The sequence below is a fragment of the Alosa pseudoharengus genome, unplaced genomic scaffold (assembly GCF_046254945.1).
Source record: "Alosa pseudoharengus isolate Yale_2024_CS ecotype anadromous, Long Island Sound unplaced genomic scaffold, YU_APseudo_1.1 YU_APseudo_1.1_scf_17, whole genome shotgun sequence".
In the NCBI taxonomy this organism is placed as follows: Eukaryota; Metazoa; Chordata; class Actinopteri; order Clupeiformes; family Clupeidae; genus Alosa; species Alosa pseudoharengus.
In genome coordinates, this window is record NW_027468640.1 from 36882406 (window position 1) to 36902405 (window position 20000).

Here is a 20000-nt window from a genome sequence, read left to right on the forward strand (position 1 = left end):
GGTATTTCACAGCTCACAGGCTACGCGGAGGAGGAAGTGGCACGGTGTGGAAACTTTCCCCTATCCGCAGGCCCCTCCTTTGATCAACACGCCTGCCTGGCAACAATTACTCCACCCCCAGCCCTCTCCCAGCCCCCTCCACCCTGACTACAGCCAAATCCCCAGTTACCGTGGCGGGGTAGCACATCGTTTTGGTGGTTCTGAGAAAGAGGAAGCTGCACTTGGAAGTCCTCCTCAGTGGACTGGACTGAAGCACACTGCTGAATGGATTTGAGGGCCAGTCAGTGAAGCGGACGACGATTACCCTGCGGTGAAGCTCAATGGCTATTTCGCAAACCAACCACTTAAGTTAATTGTGTGACATCAGTCGTCGTATGTGTGCAGCAGTCATACTCTAGAGACAGACTGAATTGCCCCAGGCGCTGAAATGACACCGTCAAATTGCTGTGTGTGGGGGAGCTGTGGCACAAGCAGCAGGGTTTGTACCAGTTTTGGTTCCGAGAGACCACAGGGACCCGGGGTCAACTCCAACCCGCGGTCAATTCCCAACCCCACCCCACCTCTCGCTACCACTTGTTCCCGTCACTATCGTCCTATCTGATTGAAGGCAAAATGCCCCAAAAATACACTTAAGAAATATGTTGTTGTTGTGTGTGGTGCTGTACACTATTAATGTGTGCTTTTCATTTACTAGTTTCTAACAGAAGAACATTCTATGACTGACAGTAAAATCTTCATTCAGTCACCTGCTGCACTAGTGCTGGCTTCTCTATGGTGTTGCCGTTGTTTGAGGTGTATGCGTTGTTTGACACTCACCTTGCCATCCTTATCTACTCCCGCAGTTTGCCCCGAGGCCACACGAACCTTGTCTGGGTGAACAGCAAGGCTGTGGAGCAAGCATCACACACATCAGAAACAGAGAAATCTACTGATGCCTTATTTAGGTGACTGTGTGATGTGTGTTGTGTGTCTATTCTGTTGTGTGTATTGTATTAGTGTTGTGCTCGTTGCAGCAGGGTGCCTGCTCACTGTTGAGGTGATTGCATAATGTGTGTAGTAATGTGTGTGTTTCATAGATGAGTGTGTGAGAGTGTGTCAGCATTGTGATGTGTGTATTGTAGTAGTAACAGTACTCTGACCAACTGAAAAGTCTCAAAACTGGCCCCATTCACATGTGGTTCATTTCCTTGCTGTTTTGACAGGAGGGAGAAAACGACTAGGAAAACAACTATGATGGAGTGACTGGAGCTCGCCAAGAATACACAACCACTATGTCGAGTGCAGCAAGGGAGGTCGGCCATTTTGAAATCGGACCAAAACGCTGAAAAATCCCCAGTGTGTCTCTGTGTGACTCACAGCTATGGAATGGCCCCAGAGTCCTTATTCTAAAATATTAAACCCCCAGGCCAATGTTTCGTAACAATTCTTTATTTTTTATTTATATGTTTCGATTCAATTTCAAAAGAATAATTTCTTTTGGGAAATTATCATAAGAGAGAAAATTAGCATGTCAGTTTGAGTTACAGCCACTGCCAAGTGAATGTATGCCAATGTCAGAATGAAATGCATCAGAGGGTGGAGTGGACTGATCTCAGAGCAGCCAGTCTCCTTCTCAAACCACATCTGAGCTACTACACTGGCCTGACACACATCAGGATAGTGGGAAAGGAGGACAATAGGGACACAGTGCAGGCATTTCTTCAGCCGAGTCTTTCATTCACAGGCCAGAACAGAATCCAACTTAATTAAGTCCATGAATGCTATGTTGGCCAGGCTACAGCGGTGCGGAAAAGACTATAAAACTAGGATTTTCAGTCACTTAGACGTTTTCTCAAAGAGATCTCTGGAGTTCAACATGACATTTTAAAACGATTCCCAGTCACTTGGATCACCACCCGGACAGGAGGCACACAGCCAATGTGCTTGCTGCAGTGTCTCTGCTGAAACTAATCTGCTTTGTTTATTATACATATACATAATACAATCAATTCCCAGAGTTTGATCTATACCTATGCATATTTATTTTTATCTTACTTTTTTACATAAAAAATGTATATCTATAATAAATATGTATATATAATAAATTCCCAGTCACTTGGATTATAAGCTTGCAGTAGCTATCAGCACATGTAGTCAGTGTGCTTGTGGATGCCTTATGATGTAAGTGATCTATAGCCTATCTATAACTGGTCTACATCTATGATATGAATAAATTATAAAACTAATGTACATATCTATAATAAATGTACGTGAGTTGGTTCTCACCAGCGTACGCAGTCGGTATGCTTGCGGTAGTGCCTCTGGGTGCGGTCACTGAGGTGATAGAGCACCACCACACAGGCAATGAAGTAAACTGCCTCTCCAGACGGCAGCAGATACAGGTTTGCCCGGCAGTCTCGACCCCGGTAACCATAGCTACGGGTGCACAAGGTCAAGGTCAAACATTCCAGGGAAAGATGTAAAAAAAACCTGTCTGACTTTCAGGACTAATTGATTAATGGAGACATTAAGTGCCTTCTCTAGAAGTCACTGAAGCTGCAGTTTTTCCCAAGGTGAACCATCAGTCTGGATTAGCATGATCAGGCTAGCATGAAAGCTAACATGTCATTCAAGGGGAAGAAAAGTAGCCTGTGAGGTTGCTTCTGGAAGGATCCCATGCTGTCCTTTGGCAGACTGCTACCATGCGCTCTTACTGATGACTGTGCCTAATCTATTTTTCAACCAATCTACAATCTGTCCCAATTTTGCCTCATTCTGCCTTGTCTTCTTATCCCCATGACTTTTAGTAATGATGTGTTGTACTTCCTTATCTGATCCATGCAAATAAAGACATAATTATGGTGCAGGCTAAACATGCTGTGGTGGTTGGGCTACGAGACAAAGATGGGAAAGGATACACCCAGTCCAGCTCCAGTTTCTCAGCTGGCAGGTCCATCTTCAGCTCTTCGTAGTTCTGGATGTTGGAAGGGATGTACATGGTAATGGGGCGCCCCCGGATGAACATCTTTATGGACTGGCCTATGGAGAGACAAGCCCAGAATCATACTTAATCAGAGAGAGAAAGAGAGAGAGAGAGAGAGAGAGAGGAGAGAGAGGGAAAGAGAGAGAGAGAGAGAGAGAGAAGGAGAGAGAGAGAGAAATAAATATTAAAAGCCATGGGTCTGCTAAAGCAATCTTTTGTAATGAGATAGGCACAAAAGGATGGCCGCAAGGCAGATGAGTCAGCGTGTAATGGGACTTACCTTGTGTGGTTCGGCCCCGACTGGACCCCTGGGACCCTGGAAGGGGAAGGGAGAGGGATAAACATGAGTCGCCCAGTGGCCCTAAATTATACACACACACACACACACACACACACACACACTGCTGTCACAAACTCCTTTTCCAACACCTGCAGACACACATTCACACACACACACACACAAACACACACACACACACACCTATACACCTGTAGGAAAACACACACAGTCTTTCCCTCACACGCATACATCTGAAAATCACACACACACACACACAAACCTAAGCAGGCTAACATACACATAAACGCTGTGCTATGACTCAGCTAATTCCTAAGGGAACTGTTAAGGCGCACTTCTATGAGCCCACGAGGAGGAAGCTGCGACGGAACATGTTCTCCCAACCACCCGTATCCCCAAACAGTCCGCTATTCTAGCTGAGAGACAGACAGGCGGATGAAGGATGAGGACAGAGGATGACCTTTCACCTCTGGGCACGGGGGCATTTTTACGGGGGCTGCGAGGGACGTTTATCCGTGCACCGAGTGGAAAGGAATGGGCCGTAAACGCAGGGGCCAGAAGACTAACGAAACAGGCAGCGACAGGCGAGCACATTTTGGGGCCTCCGTTATGTCGACGTATGTCAACTTTTTTTTTTTTTTTCTGGCGTGTATGATTACTGCATTTCTAAAAGTCTATTTTGACGGGAAGAAAACACATTCATCACCATGAGAGAGGAAACCCCTGGCTTCTGCCAGAAGGGATCGCTTTCAGCGAGTCTCCATCGAAAAATTCCGTACTGCACTGTTCCCGTGCGTGAGACAGACAGTAAATCCTTCTGGAATCTTCTCCTATGGCCAGTTTTCACAACACCCCGGTGCTCTGGCAGGGCCGACTGTGACTGCAATCAAGACTAATGATGTGAGAGATATATGTCAGAGGATACCCACACAGAAGGAACACAAATACAAGCACTTGAGCCAACTAGCAGAACTGACACCAAACAAAACACAGTGGTCACACACACACACACACACACACACAGGCAGCAATTCAACTCACTTTAACTTCTAGTATATATTAGATGAGATTTTCTGTTCAGCGGTAAAACAATAGCATGTGGTAGAGGGGAGGTGGGCTTGATGGGCTAATGCTAGGTGTTCAGGTGTGAGTGTTCAGCAAGGACATGGCGTGGTGGTCAAAACTGTCTCTGGGCCTGCTGGTGCAAGACCTACGGCTCCTAGATGGCCTTAAACGGACTCTTCAGCAGACCAGATGAGACAAAACAGATGCAATAAACATTTACATATCCTTTTCCTCAGCGGACAGAAAAAGGCTGCTCATTTGTCAATAAAGTGCTTTTAGTAAGCAAGATACGCAATTCCCAAAACTCTGCCTCTGAGTCCACCTCTCTTGCCCACCCTCCTCCCTCCTCTCTGGACTTCACTGACCGGAACCTTACAGCACTCTCACTCTGGCTCTATCTGCTGCTGATCTCAGTTCCACTGGGACTATGTGAATCAATTGGCACTCTCCTATGAAACACTCCTTGGATTGTACGCTGCGTCAGAGATAGCTTTGTAATTGGTGTTTGCACAGCTCATACTAACAACACTTGGATTTGGCCCTGAAGGCTGGGCCTACTGGGCCTACCTCCTTTATTTCCACACTTTGATGGCCCTTTGTATGCTGTCATTGTCACTGTCATTGATCTGACTTTAGCTGACTTCATTGATCTGATCAGTTACTTATCATAGAGCTAGTAACTGAATTGGGATCAAAATCTCTGACGGTGTTTATATAGTGCTTAAAGTGTTTTTAATGTATGCCAGTACTGTAGCATAATGCAATCCAACTGTTCCAGACACATGTTATGGAGCAGTCCACAAAAGAGTAGTCCATTTCCTTTAGCACAGCACAGAGGCTTCTAAATGACGGGGTTTCCCCAATACTGGGCCCTGTCTCCTGTCACTTGCTGTTTGCATGTGCTTCATGTATACACACGCACGCACGCACGCAAGCACGCACACACACACACACACACAGACTCACACATAAGCTCCAATGTGGTTGGAGAGCCACCACTCCATGCCTGTTCTGGGCCGAGGACTTGTTCCAGAGTCATTAAGTGCTATTTGTGATGTGTGCACACCTGTGGAGAAGCCTCCCTCTGACACGGCCCCGCCTCATGCCGCGCTGGTGTGCGTTACGCGTTATTTATGCACCAGCCTCACCGCTGGGCCAATGAAACATAAGCATGTTTACTTTTCCCAGCCTTGGCGGGACACAGGGAAATTAGCCTCTCTCTCTCTCCCTCTCTCTCTCACACACTCTCTCTCTCCCTCCCTCTCTCTCTGATGACCTAACTGCTACAGAAAACAAACCCACACAACAAACAAACAGGCGCTCAACCCGACACAGGGTTTGACGAGCTGCTGGGCAAGTGAAAAAAAAAGATGAGGAGGGAGAAGAGAAAGAAAGAAAAAAGGCAGAAAATCGGATTTGGCTGTTGGCTTCGGAGAAACGGTCATCCATCATCCGTCTGAGGGACGTGGAGTGGAAGGGCAGTGCGGGTGACCGCACTGGGTGAATTTCCATGAGTGATGAGAGAGAGAGAGAGAGAGAGAGAGAGAGAGAGAGAGAGGGAGAGAGGGAGAGAGAGGGAGAGTGTATGAGAGAGAGAGAGGGAGAGTGTATGAGAGAGAGAGGGAGAGAGAGAGGGGAGAGGGAGTGTATGAGGGAGAGAGAGTGAAAGATAGAGTGTATGAGAGAGAGAGTGAGAGAGAGAGTGTATGAGGGAGGGGGAGAGGGAGAGGCAGCCCTAACAGGCCTCCTGTGTCTGATGCCAGTGGGGGGAAAGCAACTGACAGAGAGAGGTGGGGAGGAGAGGAGAAAGGGCAGAGGGGAGACAGGGAGAAAAATGAAGTGACAGAGAACCTACAGGAGGGTCAGTGGAGGTGAGACACAGACAGGAAAGGGGACAGACAGACAGACAGACAGACAGACATAGACATAGACATAGACATAGACATAGACATAGACATAGACATAGACAGAGACAGAGAGAGAGTTATTATTGTTCATTGTGCTTTGGAAACACTGTTTCTAAATAGTCACGCTACTAAATCAACATTGGATTTGAATCTAAGATAGATGTGGAGAAGATTAAGACAGGAGATGGGAGACGAAATGTGAAAAGACAGAGGAAAAGAGAGATAGACAGCTAAGGAAAGCAGCATGTGTGTGTGACCCATATGCAATGACCAATATCAGACGCTGAAATGGGATAGGATCATCTCATCACTGAGTTCTGGAAGTCCTCAGAGAAAAGGGCCTTCCAGTGACCTGACATCAGAGCTAGAGATTTATTTACGTAGACACTTTTACTCACTGGCCGTTTTCGCTTTTTTAAGAGGTTTTCCAAGTGGCAATTTCATTTTCTTTTGGCCTAAGATTGGTCATCATGGCCATCAGATCATGTTGAGCTCTATTTTACGATGTGCTATAAGTACACATGACATTGAGTCAGTAAAACATAAAACCTGAGACACTGAGTCATTACTCCTGACCTTTTCCTTATTACCATGAAAAGCTTCCACTCCACAATCCTAGAAAAATGTTTGGCACCGTAGCCCTAAATGCTAGAGGCATGAATGCCATTCCCCAGCAGTAAATAATCCAAATAAGAGACAATTACCATCAATCATGACTGGATCAAAACTGATTTCATGCTTATTCTGCCTCTTAGGCCTATTCATTGTAGGGGTTGAGAAAAGCAGAACATGCTTACGGGCCAATTGCACAAGAATGTCTCATAATCCTGCAGAATTTGCTCGGATCTTAAGATAAGGTCTTCAATTATCTGCCCACTCTGGATACAAGGAGTTCAATTCTCTCAGACGTGTACTGGCATGAGAGGCCCTCAACCTGCAATCCTGATGATCTAAAGTTCAAATGCAAATCATGAGCCACTATCTATTCAAACAAATACCATCAGGAAAATCAAGATGTAACCAACTGTGATCTTTACGTTACACCAGACCCTTTTATTCAAAGCAAGATATCCAAAATTCAACGACAGTAAAGACTTCCATCTGTGTCTGCTCTCTCTAGGGCTACATCTACAACATGGAGTTTGGAATCTTAATTAAATGATTCACATCTATATGAGTGCTTTCAGCTCGGTTTCATAACCAATCTGCATCCATGATACCCCGAAAACTTCTACTGTATCACATGACCCATTTGAGCAAATCACATGCACTCATAAAAATGACATGGCCCTCACGCCATTAGGTATTATTATTGTAGTTTTGCAGATGGTTCAAATAATAGCTTTCCTCCTGCACATTTAGGCAGCTGTAACATTGTACAATGTAGAATTCAACTGAACAACAACTTGGAGCAAGGACAGCAAGGTAAACAAAGCTTGTGATTTGTCATCCATGTTTGTAGCATTGGTCGTCATTACACAGCGGATTTCTCAATGCTTTCTTCTGGTCCTAGAGGGTTCTTCAGAGAAGAATTGGTGACTGACCAATCAGGGAAGGAAACAGGAGGAAAATGTGTGTATTTAAGTAATTGTTTGCAGATTTGGCTGTGTATATTAAAACGCAACACCAGAGGTTTCAAAGGAAAACGGGGCCAACAACATTTTCAAACTGTTGCATTTTAAGGGGCTTAAAAATGGCAGAACAGTACAGATGAGAGCCGTCATAGTAACAAAAGTGTTGCATATCCAAACCAATACGGAATAATGTAGACATGTCCTAGAGTTACTGCTTCAAATCAGACCAGTAACTGGTCTACATAATTGACTGCATTCACAAACGTGTTTTGTCACCACTACCGAGCTCTTGGAGCGCTTCAAAATGAAGTGTCGCTGGAAAGTGTGCGCTGCCAAGGGACCGAGACTGACCAAAGCTGCTCTCAGTGTGATATCCAGAGAGATGAGGCCAGGAAAGTCTAAATCATGACCCACCCAGAGCCAGATTTAGAGACAGTGGACATTCCTATGGTTGCTTACCTCCATTCTTCTCACTCTAATTCAATCTGATAGGTCCAGTTATCACTCAGCCTAAATGAATGGGATCTGGACTTGATATGTGACATTTCAAGTGTGTGTGTGTGTGTGTGTGTGTGTGTGTGTGTGTGTGTGTGTGTGTGTGTGTGTGTGTGTGTGTGTGTGTGTGTCAGAGTTAGTGAGAGTTTGGTATGGAGTACAGAACTCACTCACAGAAATATCAACTCACCTGGAGTAGTGAGAAAAACAGGCCTCCACAAATGACTATCAAGGCTCAAAATAACTACATAGCTAATTCTTAAGCTTTGACTTAATCTCATAAAGATTGTAATGTAATGTAATTAAATACCGAGATAGAAAACACAGCGCTTTGTAATGCTTTTGGTACTGTTTATGGGAATTGCAACATTCATATAAACATGGATGAAACAACTGAAAATATTCCAATGGAGTTGGGGAACAAAGAATGATTACCTGGGCTGGAAATGAGCTCTTTCGCTCGGCTGTAAAAGGAACAAACACAAAATAAATGGTAAACAAACATGTAGACAATGACCAAAGATTATTACACAAGGAAATTACATAAAAGTAATAAAACGTAAATAAAGAACAAAAAAATAAACAAACAGTGCAGGACCAACCTTATAAAATATTCCATTACGAACTACCCAGAACAACAACAGAATGTTTCCTCAGGCACAGAGAAAACCTCATAATTTTAAACCTGAGCTGCAGAAACGCCTACACTTCCCAGAATACCGATCAGTGGGAAACTATTTAGGTCTGGTACTGACCGCACACAGTGACACAATACCATGGTAGCATTCTTGCTGAAGTCTCCGTCCACTCACCTTTCCAGACTGGGGGAGCGTGTGAGCAGGTTGGCCGAGGACGCCGCCTTCTTGGCCAGCTTCTGTTTCGTCCGCTCCGGGGTCTCCTTCATCACCCGCTCGCTGTTCCGCCGGACCCTGAAGGCCACAGAGGGTCAAACGGAAGGTCAGAGAGGGACAGTGAAGACGTCAGACGCAGACAAACCCATGCAAACCCATGACTGTTAAGCATGCTGCAGAATATCTCACATGCACCGATCACCCTTGCAAAGCCATGCACTGTGCAGCAAGAGTTAGGAACCAGCACTGGTGACTCATTGTAGTGGGCCCTATCTTAGTGTTTGGCTCTGTATGTGTGTGAGTGTGTGTGTGTGTGTGTGTGTGTGTGTGTTGTGTGTGTATGTGTGTGTTGAGTGTGTGTGTGTGTGTGTGTGTGTGTGTGTGTGTGTGTGTGTGTGTGTGTGTGTGTCTACACGTGAGGAAGTTGCTTCCGGAGGCCGAGGCTTTTTCCCTGGCCCTCTGCGCTCCTCTCAGCTCTTCCCACTAGAGCAAGGACGCACAGGAAGAGGAGCTGGTCATGTGACCGGTGATGATGCTTGTGGTGACACACATTCCGCTGATGTGGGAAGTGAAACCAGCTGATACCCCCCCCCCCCCCTCCACCTCACTAAACACTCAGCTAAGGGACAGAGAAACGAATGTCACCAAGCTCATTTGGAAAGTCTCTCTCACACCCACTACCTATCTGGTTCTTTCTCATTCTCACACACCCCACCCCCCATCCCCCTCTCTCTCTCACTCACACACACAAACACACACACACACACACACACACACACACACACTTCTTGAGTCAGAGATCAGGCTGAGCACCAGTGTTTGTCAAGTTTTTAAACAAAGCTCAATATATGAGAGAATAATTATGATTATGGGTTAGTTCACATGCAGGAAAGAGAATCATCCAGTAAATCTGTCTTGTCAAAAAGCCTTGGCTTAGAGCATTCAACTTGATTGGTTAAGATAAGAAAGGGATGCGATTTAATTGGCAGGTTAGTGCAGCGATTTATAGAAATGATTGTGGTGTTAGGCTGCCTGCGACTGTGCAAAACCCAGTTCAAAATAGGCTCCATTTCAAAGCTGCTATGTAATACGCAGATGTCTATCAACCACAATGCTAAATCTGAGAGCTTCTTTACATACCACAGTGGTATTTACACACAGTAAACTGATCTGCTTCTTCCTTTTCTGTGTTTCATTTGTCAGGTCACCAAAGATTCTCATTTCACAATTCTGATTCTGATGAATAACAACACCACCCAAATGAACCTCAGGGTGCATTCCAAGCTGTTTAACAATGCAACTCTGAGTTGAAAGCCAAACACACATGTGACCTGAGCGCTTGGTCAATGTGTGGCACCACGCACGCACAGCAGCAACCTGTCTGTTGTTGAAACACAATACCCACTGTCACTTTGTGAGTGCTCCCTTAGCCTGGGGTGTCATCATGGCGGACCAAGTGGCGTCTCTTACACGGCTCTTATGCCAATGACACATGGGGTAACAGTTTGAGTATCGTTGCCTGGCAATCACATGACTTCTTTTCTAGAGTTTTGACTGGATGCTCATCAAAAGTTGCTCACTGATGATTAAAATCTTCAGATGCAAACATGTTACCCAAGACGTGTATGAACACCATGGCTCAGAAACATTGCTCAAACTGTTGTCCTGTGGATCACCATTTTTGGTCATGGTGGGCCTCATCATACAACTGAGGCCCAGTCTACCGCCTCTACCTGCCCTACACACACGCACGCACGCACGCACGCACGCACGCACGCACGCACGCACGCACGCACGCACGCACACACACACACACACACACAAACACACACACACACACACACACACACACACACACACACACACACACACACACACACACACACACACACACACGCATGCACACACGCACGCACACACGCACGCACACACACTCACTCTTTTGTTCAGGCTAATTCTCCAACACACTTCCCTAAGTGCAAAATAATGACTGTACATTACAGGAGGGAAATAACTTGGCTTTCTACATCCGCTTGCAGTAATTCTATTCTTTATCTGATATTTTCTTGACAGTCAGTGAATGTGTATTTCCCACAATACTAAGATCAAATAAACTACACTGAGCAGTGTTTCCTCTATGTTGATTTGGTAGTGGCGGCCCCCCACGGTTTCATTTTCTTCCCCCACGGTATCAGAAATGGGGCAGACGTCGCAGTTGACTTTCAAAATTCATTGTGCAGACCTGTTGTAGATTCTCCAAATATACAGCTCAATCACAACTGAAAATAATGCCTCATTGTGTGTGAATAGAGGTGAATACATATAAGTGGCAGCGAAGTGGCAGTTGTCAGTTCCGTGGGCCGGGAGGGGGGGGTGGGGGTTCGGACAGGCCTGCCCCCACTGCTTAAAAAAATCCTAGAGGAAACACTGCTGAGAGTAACACCTGAGCAAAGCCTCTGTGAAGTCCACACCTACAGCAGTTGCTGTTGAGAAATCAGCTGAATCCACAACAATGCTGAGCAGCCTAACAATCTCAACTATGCTGGGTTTTGCATCTACACGAGCAGAAATCCTGATTGAGTCGCTAAGGAATGCAAGCCCCTCTTTAGCCCTCAGGGCCAGGCGACCACGGAGTTAGGACAGGAAGTTGGCAGCCCAGAGCGAGACGGACGGAGGGAGGGAGGGAGGGAGACGGGGTGGGGGGACGCACAGGGGCTTCTTCTCCTCCTCCATGATGGGGGGCAGGGGGCTGGGGCACTGGTCCTTGGGGGGCGCCGGAGAGCCCGAGATGGGGGTGTGGGGCGCGGAGCCGGCCTGGTCCTCAGACGTGCCGTTGTGGTTCTGCACCTCGGCCCCGACGCGCCGGACGAGCCTGGTGGGCTGGATGGCCTCCTCCACCCCGGGCGTCCAGCTGGGGTCCTTCGTCCGACCCCCGGCCCCTTCCTCTCGGTGCTCGTCCTCCTCGTCCTCCCCCTCTTCCTCCTCTAGCACCCTCAGCTCCTCCAGCTTGGTCAGGGACTCCTGCACGACCGACAACCCCTCGGGGAGAGCATCCTCCAGGGAGAGGCTCTGCACTGCCCTGGTGAGAGCCAGGGGGACCCGCTCCGACCCCGGCCCCAAGCCCTGGAGAGTGATCTCAGTCTGGGTGGCCCTGTCCTGTGAGCTGGGCCTCAGCGTGGGGCCTGGGAGTTTAGCCGTGGGCCTTTGCCCATTCTCCTCCCCAGTGCTGTTTGTGACTGGACTAGAGACACACACACACACACACAGGATTACACAGGAAACGGACATGGAGAAAAGCATACAATATGTATACAATATCTATAATATATCATTATACTGTATGCATACAATACACTATATGATGATCATGACATACTGTACTTTATGTATACATGCATACTCTTCATCATATACAATTTCATATTAAATGGTGCAACTACATACATTACTGCTTGGTTCATTTTGCCTTCAGTCCAAGACAAAATATTTAAGTGAAAAAACACACTGCAAACTAAACAATCAGTCCCCTTCAGTCAAATAAGGAAACTGGCACATGCCATTTGGTCCCGTTTTTTTCCCTTTCGGAATGCTCCAGGATTTCCGAAGTGGCCAAGAGGAGTTTTTCCACAGACACAGGAATGCCACACGGGCTGTGTTTAGAGCTAGCATTTCAGCAGCACAGTCACCTTTCAGCCCTTAGTCCTACAGCTTACACTGTTTACACTGTGCTTGAGTGATTTCACTTTAACGAGTAGTTCTGTCCCGTAAGGAAGCCGGTGTTGTATCAAATGCTGACTGCACTTCTACTTGATTGCAAGTTTATGTTGTGCGCGTCCTGCTTTTCCTTCAAAAATAGAAAAGTGGAACTGGCAGTTCAAAATGTATTTTAAGGAAATGCTATGATTTGTGGCTGAGGCTATCCAAACACAAGTGACATAGAGTGGCCTTTGTCCAACTTTCCCAGTAATGGCTAAAAACGGCAATCAGTCAAACAGTAATCTGACTGAGATACTTCAGTGAGTTTCCACTAGTGCAGTAGTGTCCACAGTCTGTGACACATGTGTGCTAGTGAGCATATTTGTCTGAGTGAGGTACCTGGAGACTGGGTGGCACAGGCCGTCCTGGGAGCTGCTGGAGAGCCTGCAGGATCGGGAGAGGCCATCGGCACAGCACACCTGGCTCAGGGAGCGAGCAGCTCCAGGGTTCACTGGGGACCGAGGGAGAAACACACACACACACACACACACACACACACACACACACACACACACACACACACACACACACACAGGCAATCACATGCAAACACACACACACGCATACGCACACACAAACATACACACAGATACACATGCACACACAGACACACACAAACACACACACACACACACACTTCAGAGGCATTTCACACACTTCAGATCACATACAAATGCAATGAAAATATAGATAGCCTTCATAAAACGTTCATTCTTCTGATAAACAATGATTTAACACTGCTTTCGTCTGCTACTGTCTAATCCGTAATAGATCAAACCAGCAGTAATGGTAGGACAAATCAATACAAATGTGCCAGCGGCAGCAGTGACAGCAGAAGGTCAAAAGGTCAGGAGTCCTTGGCCATTTCCTTGTTTGCTGTTTGCAGAGCTGGGACTCTTTAAAAATCTCCTTCATGGACTGACGCTCCTCACCTGCAATGAGGTGTTGCTTCAGCAACAGCATCTGCTGGTCGTGGAGGCGGAGCTTGCGCAGGGCATCGGCTAATGAGGACTTGAGGAGTGTGATCTCGTCCTCCTGCGCCTGCAGACGCACCTCCATCAGAGACGTCCGGTCAGGGAAATCGGCACTGCTCCCCGCCGACACATCGTCTAGAGAACAAAGCAGAACCAATCAGTGAGTGAGCGGGAGAGCTGAGCTCCAATGGAGGCGGGGTGAGCCAATCAGGACGCTCGATAGTCCTCTGTCTCTCAGGGGAAAGAATGACTTCAGCACATAAGGAAAACATATGAATGACACAGCCAATCAACGAACGAGGAAAAGTTGTAATTCTGGTTAGTTTTTACTCACAACATTCTGCTGCATCTATATTCAGTGGGGTGCAATCAGTCATGCAAACTGCTCTGACAAACTCACTCTGCAACTCTACTACTCTGGAAGGCAGTGACTAATTGCATTTTCTCTGTGTTCTTGGAAAAATACCAGCTGCTTCACTCATTCATCTGTCTTTCCAAGAAAAATCTGAATATTCTTCTTCTCTGGAAAAGACATCTTTTAAAATTAGGCATAAATATTTAGCATTTTGTACGGTGGCTCACCCGTGTGTGTGTGTGTGTGTGTGTGTGTGCAAAGTACTGTGCCATGTCTGCTTTTATTGGCAGCCACCACATATGGCGGAGACATTGCTACTTATACCCTTAAGAACGGAGTATAATGCTTATTGAGTGATATTGTGAAGACCTGCTGCATGCCACTGGTCCATGAGTTTGCATATGTATTCTACTGCATCTTTAATATTTGTGTCCCTGTACCATTTTCTTCATGTGGACATAAATAAATGGTTAAAATGTGTGTGTGTATGTGTGTGGTGTGTGTGTGCCTTTCTAGGCATCAGTGTAGGGGGAATCAATGCCAGTAAATGGCTGAATAAAAGCCTGCAGCGTCTATATGTGGCTACCACCTCCACTGCCTTGAAAAGAGAGACAGCATGCTGACAGCCATCAGCGCCAGGAGAGGCCTTGCTAATGTGCTGTTTAAAAAGGGCAGAGAGGCCCATCAGTCACTGTGGAAGATAAAAGGGGTTGCATGGACCTGTAGTGATTAGCTTTGTTTATTTCCCTAAAACTAATGCTCACCGGCTGGGCTAAGCTACTTTCAACGTTCACCCCATAAATAATAAAAAAAACACACAAAAAAGTGGGACATTGTCTTCACTGAGTGAAGTACTGTTTCAATCTACCTTGAGGTCAGCAACTTCACAGTGAGATTACTGTCAGATGGTATTTTGGTGGGTGAGTAATGAACTTGAAATACGGAAAAACCAACAATGCTAACAATGGGTTGGCACAGTAGTGGGGAATGGAATCTTCCTTCCTGTAGGATTGTGGCAGAGTGGCAGACACAACATTCCCAGTGCTGTGGTCCTCGCTGTCACACGCGACCCCCAGTCATCTCACAGAGACTCGGTACTCGTACGAGCGCAGCGCATGCTGTTCACTCTTACTGTAATCAAACAGTATCAAACTCCCCACTACCTCACTCTTTTTATTGATTTATTCTCTTCCTGTTTTCACTATCTGCATTTATCACTTTCTCTCTCACACAGTCTCACTTTTTTATCAGTCTCGCTTTCTCTATCTAGTAAAATGTAACTATTTTAATAATAAAACGCAACACACACACGCACTCACACACACACAAAAACACACACACACCCACACACACGCACACACGCACACACGCACACACACACACACACACACACACACACACACACACACGCACACACACCTACACTTCCTATGAAATCCAAAACCCATGTTAAATAGGCCTAATCACCCTACAAGCCACAACAGCAGTGTGAGACTGACATGATGCAATGCTGTTTTAAAGGCAAGCCATGTCTATGAGATCACCGAGAGACTAGATTGGCTTTCAGCAACTAACATGGGATTTCAAATTCTTCCCAGCCAATGTGACTGAATTCCTCATTTTTCCACGACTCACGGTGACTACAAAGGGGTCAGTCAAATGGACAGATGACCAATAACACCTTTTGGCGCTGACGTGAAAGAGAGACTCTCCAGCAGCCACAACTCTGGCTTGGCCTCTCGCTCCAGACTCCTTTCATATTGCCCAACGTCATCTGAGACATCAGCCTGGGGAAGTGGCCTGGGAAGGGGAGCGGAGGGAGCGGCCGGCGGTGGCGGCGCCTGCTGTTTCGGCCCGAGCCTAATCCGCTCGCGCACATAAAGCTGTCATCTCATCTCGCACTCGTCCGTCACTGGGCAGCCGGTTCTCACTTTCACACCCCCTGTCCCCTGCCTGCCACACCCTGGAGCAGAGTCCGGGAGACTTCTAATCAGCACGTGGATTTTATCGGCGCGCTGATGTAGGTCTGTAAGGAGAGAGGACTCTCATGCTTCTGTGCTTCCCCTTTTCCATTAACCCTTCAGACCTAGTCTCACGCCTTATCTTTCTCACAGAGAAATATGTGTACAAGTACAAACAGCATGGCACAGGCCCATTTCAACAGCAAGATCAGAGCAAAACAATTTTCATTTGTGTCTGAATGTCTTTTTGAGACATTTTTAACTATGACATTATTCTAATGTTTCCAGCTCATGCGATGATTTTAGAGCACTGGTTTGCAGGCAGTTTTTCGTTTATTAAGTAAAATCATGTTCATTGTAAAATCATCTGTAAAATCACTAGCTGGGTCCATGTTTGATCCACTGCTGGAACCAATCTGGAGAAAACACAATGATAAATCAAGAGTAGACCCTGGGCCAAAAACTAAATCCCTGAAAACCTAACCTATGTACCTACTGAATGTGGGAGTGACCTACAACTCCTACTCCATACAGTGTTCCCAAATCCCCTGGATCCGGAGCAAGAGTGCACAAACCTTACTCAACTTAAACTCACACAGGCTGCAGTTCCCTCTCAATGCACAAGTCTCGTGGCCTAAACACACACAAATAAGACCGTCCACAGGTGCGGGAGTGCTCGTTAGGGAGGCGACAGTGGCAGAGACTTGTGGGTAGAGCCCTTATTTAAGTGCAGGGTAGTGCTATTTTCCTCCAAGAAACTTATAAGGGCTTGTTTTTTTGGTGTGTTTGGAGTGTTTGGCCTGGCAAGCTCCAAAATAAGACCTAAAGAGTTTAATGAAGACAGACTGACTGCAGCTCAACTGAGAGACATACAGTAACCCTGAGGGAACAGAGAGAGACAGAGAGAGAGAGATTGCAAAAGGATTACGAAGCTACTGGAATATGAGTAGTCTGCTGGACAACAAGGAGAGTATTTGAGACAGGCGAATATCATGGATGAAGGACATTAGAGTCCATTCAACATCTCTAATTTACAATCTCTCTTGGTCGGTCACACACACGCACACACACACACACACACACACACACACATGCACACACCCACACACACACACACACACACACACACACACATGCACACACACACACACACACACACGCACACGTACACACACACACACACATGCACACAGCATTCACCGCCTCTGGAGCAGTCCCATGGCTCTGTGCCTTGCACATAATGGGGGCTTTGAATCACTGGGAGCCTGTGTCTGCTGCTGCTGCTGTCCCTGCCAGACTGCAACACACACACACACACACACACACACACACACACACACACACACACACACACACACACACACACACACACACACACACACAGAGACACACACACACACACACACACACACACACACACACAGACTCGCGCCGCTTTGGACAGTCCCGCGGACCCAAACACGAGACGTGGGAGCCCGTCCAGCCTCGGAGCGGTCCACGCGGGGTCAGAGAGGGATGGCAGCGCCGCCAGCGTCCTCCCCATGCCATCAGACAGCAGCGCAGCAGTCCTGCCGTTATTCACATGCCTCTGTCCTGACCTCCCCAGCTCACACGCACGCACGCACGCACGCACGCATGCACACGCTAGCACTCTCTAGCACTGCAGCGCTCATGCTGTCCCCACACCTCCCTTCAGCAAAGGGAGATGAGTTAGGAGCTTTCACTTTTTATGCAGACATCCTATAGCCCTTAGTTGCCCTCAGCCCAGTGTGGTGGTTGTTGTTGTTGTTGTTGTTGTTGTTGTTGTTGTTGTTGTTGTTGTTGTTGTTGTTGTTGTTGTTGTTGTTGTTGTTGTTGTTGTTGTTGTTGTTGTTGTTGTCATTCAAAAATACTTTTCAATTCTAAACTACCGGAATGCAACTGATCTAGTTCCAATGATCATTCTACCAACTGATAAACATCACAACGCATGCTGGTGCTTCTCCAGCTCTATCCAACATCCTGTAGCAACTCTTTTTGTTTGTCCAGATCACTCTTTCGATCTCTTCTCGCCCTCTGTGCTCTTGCTCTCACAGACTGTCTGAGCCTGCTGTCTCCAAAGCCCCTCCACTCTCACATCTCTATCACTCAGATCAGCTCTACATGTCTCTCCTGGTCTGGACTATCAGTCTGTCCATATCTAGTTGGTTTTCCAAGCATCAGAGTTAATGTGACATTTCTACATTTTGCACGTCTGGGAAAATGTCTTAGCAGTTTGTTAAAGGTACCTGAAGATGTCTGGTTAATGTTTTAAGGAAGATGAAAATGCCTGGGCTGTACAGTTGTAAGGGTGATTCAGATTAGTCTTATTATGTTATAGCCAAGGACAAAAAAACAACAGAGAGATTGCATGTCTTCCTTTTACTGAGTCGTAACAGAATTGGCGAATTCCCAAGAATTTCCTGCTAAACCAGGTAGGCCTATATAATCGGTATCTGTTACACACACACAAATACACACACACACACACACCGCTGGAGCTGCCATTTGGCAAGAGCTGAAGGGTGCATGCACACACACGCTCACAAGATGGGCAGCAAGTGAAGAAAGCTGCGATGTGAGTGTGGCTAGTGGCTGCCATAGAGCAGAAGCATCCTCTGGGGGCAGGCCAGCCAGAGAGGGCGGGAGCACTACAGCATTGGCACATGCAACCGCTCAGAGACATGGTGGGGCTTAGGAAGCATGTGCAACTGCACGTGTGTGGATGAATTCCTGTGCACAACATTGTGTGTGTGTGTGTGTGTGTGTATGTGTGTGTGTGTGTGTGTGTGTGTGTGTGAACAAGTGCTTAGTGTTTGTGTGCTTGAGTGTATCTGTGTGTGTGTGTGTGTGTGTGTGTGCGTGTGAGTGTGCATGCAGGCGCTAGAAGTGCGTGTGTGTGCTACTGCATGTGTGGCCTACATCTGACATCTGGCTGGACTTGTCCTCTGATGTGCTGTTTACCAAACAAAATGGCGTGTGCTGCGCTGTGCTCTGCTGTGGGAGAGGCCCCACACAATCCCCTCCTTTATGAGCGCGCCAGAGAGGAAGAGACTGTGGACAAAAGAGGGACTGGCTGACCCTCTCTCTCTCTCTCTCTCTCTTTTTCTTTCTCTTTTTTACTCTTCCTCCTCCTTTCTCATTTCAAAGCAAATCACAGCTGAGTCTTCCTGTGCAGGAGAGAGCGGTGGCCAGAGCACTGGGGAGGGCAGCAGAATGGGATCAGGCTGGACAGGCAGTAGGACAATGAGACGCTTGACCAGAGAAAGTGAGAGAGAGAGGCAGAGGGAGGGAGAGAGAGAGAGAGAGGAGGCAGTGAGCAGGATCGGTTCAGCTGAAGCATGAAAAGAAAGAGAGAAAAAAACACTCTGACTTTATCTCTTGCACTCCTACACAGTGAAGAATGCACACTCTCACACACATATGTGCACCAAATAAATCTCATTCTCTGGTTCTCTCTCACACACATACACACACACACGCAAACACACACACACTTACATGTATACACTACTGCATGCTGACTAACAAACACCAAAAAAGGAGAAAAGAAAAAAAAGAAAGTGCTGAATAAACACTGAGCACACACACGCACAGCTGTAGACACACGTAGCGCAAACACACACACACACACACACACACACACACACACGCACAGCTGTAGACACACGTAGCGCAAACACACACACACACACACACACACACACACACACACACACACACGCACAGCTGTAGACACACGTAGCTCAAACACACACACACACAATCAAGATCATCAACACCT

The 20000-nt window shown here is 46.8% G+C and overlaps 1 protein-coding gene across 2 annotated transcripts in view; it reads right to left on the bottom strand.

Annotated features, from left to right (window-relative positions):
* Positions 1-20000, bottom strand: part of eml3 (EMAP like 3) — a 47075-nt gene that overhangs the window by 20358 nt on the left and 6717 nt on the right. The window contains exons 2-10 of one of the 2 annotated variants that reach the window (XM_076289459.1): positions 13841-14017; positions 13248-13359; positions 11863-12393; positions 9114-9230; positions 8737-8765; positions 3243-3278; positions 2898-3018; positions 2266-2415; positions 817-886 (exon numbers count right to left, since the gene is read on the bottom strand). In XM_076289459.1, coding sequence (XP_076145574.1) covers positions 817-886; positions 2266-2415; positions 2898-3018; positions 3243-3278; positions 8737-8765; positions 9114-9230; positions 11863-12393; positions 13248-13359; positions 13841-14017 — 1343 coding nt within the window. The remainder of the gene's footprint in view (positions 1-816; positions 887-2265; positions 2416-2897; positions 3019-3242; positions 3279-8736; positions 8766-9113; positions 9231-11862; positions 12394-13247; positions 13360-13840; positions 14018-20000) is intronic. The other variant, XM_076289460.1, reaches the window with a different exon arrangement.